Source organism: Petromyzon marinus, chromosome 30 (assembly GCF_048934315.1).
Source record: "Petromyzon marinus isolate PM22_M1 ecotype Great Lakes invasive population chromosome 30, UKy_Petmar_22M1.pri1.0, whole genome shotgun sequence".
NCBI classification, from domain to species: domain Eukaryota; kingdom Metazoa; phylum Chordata; class Hyperoartia; order Petromyzontiformes; family Petromyzontidae; genus Petromyzon; species Petromyzon marinus.
In genome coordinates this window covers 3271226-3279685 of record NC_133696.1, presented here as the reverse complement: position 1 = coordinate 3279685, position 8460 = coordinate 3271226, and the positions used below count along the sequence as shown (strand labels likewise).

The 8460-nt window shown below is 48.1% G+C and overlaps 1 protein-coding gene across 1 annotated transcript in view; it reads left to right on the top strand.

Annotated features, from left to right (window-relative positions):
- Positions 1-283: 283 nt before the first annotated feature.
- GPAT4 (glycerol-3-phosphate acyltransferase 4) overlaps positions 284-8460 on the top strand; it is a 28741-nt gene continuing 20564 nt past the window's right edge. The window contains exons 1-4 of the mRNA XM_076070621.1: positions 284-572; positions 2165-2482; positions 5098-5167; positions 7730-8024. Coding sequence (XP_075926736.1) covers positions 2285-2482; positions 5098-5167; positions 7730-8024 — 563 coding nt within the window. The 5' untranslated portion in view covers positions 284-572; positions 2165-2284. The remainder of the gene's footprint in view (positions 573-2164; positions 2483-5097; positions 5168-7729; positions 8025-8460) is intronic.

Here is an 8460-nt window from a genome sequence, read left to right as displayed (position 1 = left end):
TCACACCCCCACCCCTCTCACTCCTCCACCCCCCCTCTCACTGCCACCTCCTCTCACTCCACCCCCCTCTCACTCACCCACACCCCCCTCTCACTGCCACCCCTCTCACTCCACCCCCCTCTCACTGCCCCCACTCTCACTGCCCCCCGCCGCCCCTCTCCCCCGCAGCAAAGGAAACCCCGTTGGACGATTCGCCGCGGTGCCTCAAATTCGCGAGCGAATCGCGCGGAGGAGCGCGCCGAGGCTGAGGCCGCGCCCCGGCGGCGGGGGGGTGGGGGAGGGAGGGGCCTCTCGCGACGGGCGGCTCAGGGCGACGGGGAGCGGCGTGTGCGCGCGCGGGGGCCTCGCACGCTTCTTCAGTCGCCAGCAGCAGCATCAGCAGTAGGCACGCAGCTGCGACAAACAACAAGACGTGGTGTGGGTCGTGGTGGGCCGTGGTGGCGTTCTAAGTCAGGGCGGCCGAGCAGCCTGCGACGAGGTGGACGGGGGAGGGTCCTTCTCGTATGGGGTTCGTCACCCATCGCCGCCACCATCCGGTCGACTCGTGAGTTGAAGGGAAGGAGGAGGAGGAGGTGAGAGAGAAAAGTAGCAGCCGCCGCTGCCGACTGATGATGGTTGGTGATGTGCAATCCGGAGAGAGTTCGAGATGATGCACGTTAGGAAGGGTCTCGCGACTGCGATGCCCGTCGGCACAGCTGTAACGAGACGTTAATGCTCGCGACGCGATGGCAAAGGGCAAAATCCGCACGCGTAACTCGGGCGAGAATTGTTCATTCGCTCCCGTTGCCTCGTCTCAAGTGTTCATTACAGCTGCTGCTGCTGCTTGGGTTGGGTGGTCTCGAAGCAGAGCTCGGTTGATTCCTAATGTTGTCCGACCGTGTTTTATTGGTGGCGACGTTGGTGGTGGGAGCGCGTTCATAAGTTTCGGTGAGGAATTGTTGAGATTCAACGTTGACGGATGATGCCGTTTGAAATTATTGATGCGGCGTCATTCGATACACGTCGCCAGTATCATAGATGTCAACCCCGCATTCAGTCCCCCCCTAGCTCAACGTTCATCCTACAAAGTCCCATCGCAAGAGGAGAAACACACAAAACACATCGACACGTAACACTTTTCGCCCAGTATTGAAACGGATGTAGGCCGTATGAACCTGGAAACTCAATTTTCCTGTACAAGAATACGGGGTAAACCCTAATGGGTTTGACAGCTTTGCAGTATACAGACTGTGCGAGTCTCGAGGATTTTGAAACATTCGAATCTATTAGAGAGATTGTAACACTTTAACTGCACCGACTTTGAGTGAAGAGTATCCTTAAGTTTGGTGAGCATTGTACATTCAACATCATTGACGTTGCACTCTGCACTTCGATGTCAATACGGTCGACAGCAAAGCGTGGATATTGAAAGTAAAAGTTATTGCTCGTAACGTTATGTATGATAACATTCTTCACATTGATCGTTCGAATTCATGGCATTGATAACATTCATTACAGCGTCTCGGTAGCATTAGAGAACATTATTAACTAACGTTAATGAGTATACGTATAAGCAACCATACGAATATAACATGAACATCGGTTTTTTATTTAAAGTTTTCGTGACTGCAGTGATTCATATTCTTGGTTCTTTCGTAAAGTCACGTTGAAGGGAAACAATAAAATAGTAAAATATATAAAACAAGAATATGAACCAAGAATATGAACATTGATGTCATTCGTAACAACACGTTAATGACAGACATGATATCATTATAACAGATCAATTGTTGGAAACAAAAATCACATGCTTGATGTGTCTTATGAGTTTTTTATAACGGTTTACACGGTGCGTTCTGTAACAATACACCTGATGAATATTAACACACGTGTATACATACTGTACTCAAGTGTATATTCGGGGGGGGTGGGGGAGGTTTAAGTTTTGCTTTTGCTGCGTGATGACCCAGCTGCGTTTCTTCCCCAGCCACTGAAACTGCTGAGCATGCACCACCACCACCTCCACCGCTGCCATGCAGCTGGGTGCACTCATTTTGGTTGCGTTCCCATTCGCCAAATGTCCACGTTTCAGATCCACACGGCACGGCAGCTAAATTGTGCACCGATGAATAAAAAACAAAACTCCCCCCCCCCTCCCCCCTGTTCATTCCTTGTCGTGGCACAGCCTCGTCTCGCCGTCGACGTTGCCTGCCACGTTGTTCGTTGCCGTGGCGATTGGAGGTCGAGCATCCTAGCGTCCCACGAGGTGACGGGGGGTGGGCAGACAACCGAGCGAGCTGCCACCATGGGATCGGACTTGGGCTGCGGCTGGTTGTTGGGCTGGGAGGCCCCGGGGCTGCAGGGTGCCCTGGTGGCAGCGCTGGGGCTGTCCCTGAGCGTATGGCTCACCATCCTGCTCGTCTTCATTGTGGTGCCCGCCACCTTCGGCATCTCCTTCGGCATCCGGACGATCTACATGCGCAGCCTGCTCAAGATATTCGAGGTGAGGGTGAACGGTCTGCGGAAACGGGTATCACAGACCTACGTCTGAGTTCGCAGTAGCTGTTCCCCCTGGCTATGCCACTGGGGGTAGTGTTCATCATGTGAAAACTGAAATTGAAAATTTTAATTAAACCATAGGCCAAACTGAACACCGAATCAAATACCATGCTTACATAGCATACTATGGCATGCACCACAACACTACCCCAAAACATCACACACCGGCTACACACCATACAGCAATACTACGAAACAAAGATTCCCCGTATCGCCTGTAACAGACAGTTGGGGCAAGTACTGTTAGCGAGTAGCACCTATGAAGGCCGGTATGGCGCACCTAGGGGGTAGGTTGCCAGAACCACGCCCTGCCACCTTTGTCTCCCTAGTGCCGATGTTAACCCACTGCACCAGGTACTAATTTGAGGCGGAGTCGACGGAGGGGAGGCCCAGGACCGGTTCATATAATCGTCACTGATGTTGGCCGTGAGCGGGAATCGAACTCGGGTCACTGGGTTCGTAGCGCAGCGTAGCGCTAACCACAACACCACTGCTCTCTAATACTCAAGTACACACCATTTGCCACACTGCATCTCACCTCATATACCACTCGCACAATTGCCCACACTGCACAGTCACATGGCCCTTATCCACAATGATTACAGTATGGGATCCAATCTCTGCAACGTTGGTTTAAAAAAATAATGGTGGAAAAGCTGCTGGAAGGAAGAATGAACGTTTCAGATGGTTGCAGTTAATGTGTTTTCCTTTCATGGCTAAACTTGTGTAAATTAGTATTTGGAATGTGGAATGATTTCACATTTTCAGAGCTGCTGTGTGTAGTCTTATAATTGTGCAAGACATTACAAACACCATCCCAGGAGGTGACTGTTATTACAGACTAGTACAGTAGCTTCAGTCTAACAAGTGTCTTGATGCGTCCAATAATTTCACTTATCATAACAAGTGCAGGATTACGTACAGTTCCTATCTGCACGCTCCTTCCCGATTCCTCTTCCCCTGTTTAAGCAACAAGTACTCTTATGGGAAGAGAGCGAATTCCCTTCTGAGGAAAGGGTGGTGCGGTCTCTTTTTAAAAGGAGCGCCCTCCGCCAGCGACCCCGTGAACTGTTTTTTTTTGGGCCAGCGAATGCCACTTGACAAGTCATCCCCGTTTGTCCAATTGTCATCGCATTCTTCACGTCCAATGTTTATCCTAACGCTTCCGCCTGCAGACTTTACTCTTGGGATGGCTCGTGAGCGTATTGCTAGCCACCAAACTCGCCCTAATCTGAATTTAAGAAAGTGTTTTTTCCGTTCTTCCGATTTACAAAACCCTGGCACTTAAAGATAACTGTTAAACATGCCATGGCGGCCTCTTCTTCAACAGCACGTGAGAAAATGTGTACATATACGCATTTTTATACATGAAGTCGTCCTATTTTGGATGCATTTGAATATTCACCCTGGTTTGCGAATAAAGTGGCCAACTTTGCAAGCTGTTGCTGTCACTTGAATGAGTGCAGCTGCATTCTATGCTGGTAATGAATAATGTGCATCAATGAACAGATGTCAAGCCTCAGTGCATGTGTTGTCTGCTAGAGCAGTACTGCAACAGGTAGCCCCCTGCGCTTTGAGCCCGGTGACCCGAGTTCAATTCCCACTCATAGCCAACACCAGTGACGATTATCTGAGTCGGTCCTAGGCCTCTCCTAGGTCGACTCGGCCTCAATTGAGTACCTAGCGTGGTGTGTAAACATTGGCGCTCGGGAGTAAAAAGGCAGCTTTTGTCATGGTGTTGGCCACCCACCCCCTCGTGCGCCATGCCGGCTTTCATAGGTGCTTGCACACAGTACTTTCCCTAAGAGTCTGTTACAGGCTATAAAGGAGATATTTGCATTTGTTAGACCCCCGTCCAACCTCGTCCAGCTTCACAGGTATGCGTTACGGTCTAACTACAAAGTCTGAGCTATGGAATCAGTTCCCTGTTGATTGAATAACCCTGTCATTGAAGCCGAACATGTTTTTGGGAATCATGCAGACAATTTTGCAAACATGTTTACAGTATAACTATATTCATTTTATTTATATGAATGATGTATCATAACATCTACAGAAAATTGTAAACACTGCAACTGTTTTTTGGCTGACATTCAGGAGGAAAAAAATCGGCTTATTCAGCTGTTGAAATTTTTTTCCAAGGCGTTGTCACTTTTGTTCCTTTAAAACATTGCATAATTGCCATGTGTCAGATGCTGTTAAAGCTCTTTACAGTAGGTTGTGCCCTGTAGGCGAGGATGACGAGGTCGATGTTTGCATCTGTAAAGCAATTTATTGTGAGCCCGGATTGCATCTTTATTTGCTCCTACGAAAAAAAAATCCCGTGTGTCGCAAGGCAGACACGCACGCACAGGCGATGGGCACACCCCCATAGCATCGAGCGACACGTGGATCGGGCTGTCCCGGAAGTGCGGGAGTGGCGGAGTCACCGCTGGGTGCACCCGTTGCCCCACGCACAGTTCCCCGAGCGTGCGTACGGATCTTGCGTGCGAGTCACCGTGGCGCAATGGGCTTTGTGTGCTTTGCCATGGCGTAACCTCGCGACGTGTGTGCTTGCAGTGGGCCACCTTGAGGATAGAGCGTGGCATCAAGGAATCGAAGCACAGGGCGTACAATACCAACTCCAATGGTGAGTGGGTGCCCACTGCTTACCAAACACTACCCCCCCCCCCCCGATGTTTACCAATTGAAAGAGTTTCCTGTGCACGTGTCCAATGCGTTAATAGTGATAAAAACGCCCTTTGTTTAAGCCAGTAAAAGTCATGGTGAGTCTCAAGCCTCATTTTCAGGAGTTTCCTGTTTTGGGATGTCAGGTCAATGCCATTGATACGTGTTTTGATACTCATCGAAACTCAACTTTTCTGCTTTGTGTTCAATACAATATAGGTAATGAGTTATAATCTGACATCTGGTAACTTTTTTTTGCTCTACAATAAAGAACGGGGAGACGTTTCACAGGTGTTTGCGTGTATCTATCCATTTGGTGACTTGCAGAAGGGACTCGACAAGTGCGAAAAGAGTTGTAACCAGAACTAAACTCGGATAGTGTTCTTGTTGGTCGTGCTTGTGGTGTTATTTTCGCTTTCACACGGTGTCGTGTTTTGCTTGTGTATTTATGCACATTGTAATTGAGTTAACTTGAGTTCTATTAAACTAATTTGTGTAAACGTGATCTTGCATAAGCACTTGGTCCGCAGCACGGACTCTTGTTGTTGTATTTTCACACTCTTACGATCATCTGGGAAATGTCTTTTGGGCAAATCGCACCAGATTTCCTTTCACGAGCAGATCTGTGGTCTTTAATGAGGTGTACAAGGCACAAACTAAATTATTGCAGTACAATTAAGCATTTAAACTGTGGGCACAGCTGCTGGTTCTCTTATGGCGATTGCTTCTGAAGTGCTTGGTAAATGACGCAGCTGTCACCGACTTGTTTTAACATTTGTACAGTCATTCAAATGTCAATATCTTGGCGTGCTATAGCTTGTGAAATTAGAATACCTCGTGTTGATGAAACTGCTGTAGACCTAGGTAGGATTAACGTTCTTTCAATTTGTTGTTTCTCACCCGCCAATGGCATGTCTCTTCTGCGTTACTCACACATCTGATTCATCTGAGTTAATAATTTATGATAAAAAATAAATAAAATATTGTAAATATGTATGGCTGTGATTGTGACACCAAGTAATTTTTCATTACAGTGTACAATTAACATGAACGTATATGTAACATCACTGCAATAACTGTTCACAAGTTTGGTGGTATTTCATGCTTTTTATTGGCTTGCTAACTTCTCATTTAGTGTCGGCTATAAAAAAAAATACTCCCTTAAAAAGACTTCACTCATTCTCCTTTTAGCAGATGGCTTCTGAAATGCCGCCATTGCAATTCTTAACACTTTGTGTTGAACGCACTTCACAAGCACTTCTGTTAAGTCAGATGTGGCAAAGTGCGTTCGCATATTTGTAATTGTAATTCAACGGTGCCTTCCAAATTATTAGCTATATTTATGAAACCCCATCAGTTTGTTGGGGTGCATCGTGATTTAGGCATGGTAAAACATATCATACCTACTATAATCACCCAGGAATGTCTGTTCTTAACGCTCGTGACGTCACTCCACGTCAACCAGCCCCCCTCATTAATAATCATGAACAGGTTACGTCCTCCATGGACCCCCCCCCCCTCATTAATAACCATGAGCGGGTGACGTCACTCCACATGGATCACCCTCCCCCCTCATTATTAATCATGAGCAGGTAACATCACTTCACACCGAACAGCCCCCCTCATTAATAATCATTATAAGGTGACGTCCTCCAAATGGACCCCCCCCCATTCATAATAATTAGTGGCTGACGTCACTCCACATGGGGGGCCGAGGCGCCTCCTCCCCCCTCCTCGGCGTCAACTCACAACCCTCACTACAGAGGCAGAACCCTCATGTCACGTGATCTCACCCTCACTACAAAGGCAGAACCCTCACGTCACGTGATCTCACCCTCACTACAAAGGCAGAACCCTCACGTCACGTGATCTCCGTAACGCGATTGAGACATAGAGGTAAAAAGGACGTCGTGATGAACAAGGGATTATAACCTTAAAATGAAATAGGTCTTTGTCACTGCACCCTTACAAATTGCACACGCATTAATGCAATGACTATCACGTCGCGTTCTGCTTTTCACTGCAAGTTTCAGATTTACTGCAATATACCCGTCCCTTGGACGGGCAAAAGGCTAGTTATAAATAAGTTGGCTATATTAACAATAATTTGAGTTTGTATGATGCTATGCAAGGCAAGCGTATGAACTTGAACGGTACACACAAAACAAATAAATGAAAGCGCAAGTAAGATGTGAGTTGAACAAATTAAGCAGCAGTGAGACACACCTCGGGACAAACCATTGCAAGCACTGTGACCCCCCCCCCCCCACGCTAAAGATTGACAGTACCATATTGTGTATTCAGTTTCCAATAGCAAACTCCTTAAAAAAACACAACATAGCACATTTGCTATGAAGCACATCTGCAAAAAACATGGCCATTGCCCACAATGTTATCAACGCAAGTCAGAATCAGAATATTCCAATTTTGGCTATAAAGTTCTTTCACAGTTGTCCAGTAGTTTCACAGATGTCCAGTCGTGCTTTTGGGATGCCAGAAAAGTCGTCGTCGTTGTTTGTCGCAGGAATCCTCGTCAAGGTGGAGGAGAGCAGCCTGGGGGAGGAGATCGCCAAGGGCCGGTTGGCGGTGGGCGGGGAGCCGGCGCCCGAGTTCGGCCTTGCCGACACGTTCTACTTCTGCCGCAAGGGCCTGGAGGCCATCGTTGAGGACGACGTGACCAAGCGCTTCACGGCCGAGGAGATCGAGTCGTGGAACCTGCTCACTCGTACCAACAACTACTTCCAGTACATTAGCGTGCGGCTCACCGTCCTGTGGGGCCTTGGCGTCGCCGTGAGATATGGCTTCCTGCTGCCACTGCGGTCAGTGCCCCCCCCCCCCACCTACCCCCTCCCCCCAAGCCTCCCACCCCCAACACAGCTGACAGGGCTGGATGATGCAGAGGCTTATAAAGCGGCGGCCTGGGGCCTCGGGATTCTGAGGGGCCATCAAAAATGCATAACGATTTATGATGTTCGAATACCTCCGATTAGCACAGTTGGCTACGTACGGTGGGAAAGAAGTTCAAGAGTAAGGAATAGAATGCAGCCGAGAGGAAGTCCACTAAGGAGATGGATGTGCAGGTGCTGGGTGGATTGTTGGAGGTGGCGGCCTCTTGGTGAGACCTTCTTCCAGGAGTGGATTAACCATGGCTGATGTTGATAATGTTTGATAATGCACGATGATAATATTCTATAGGTAATTTGGGAAATAAAGCCATAGTATCACAATATGTATGCCTACCAGTTGTGCAAAAAT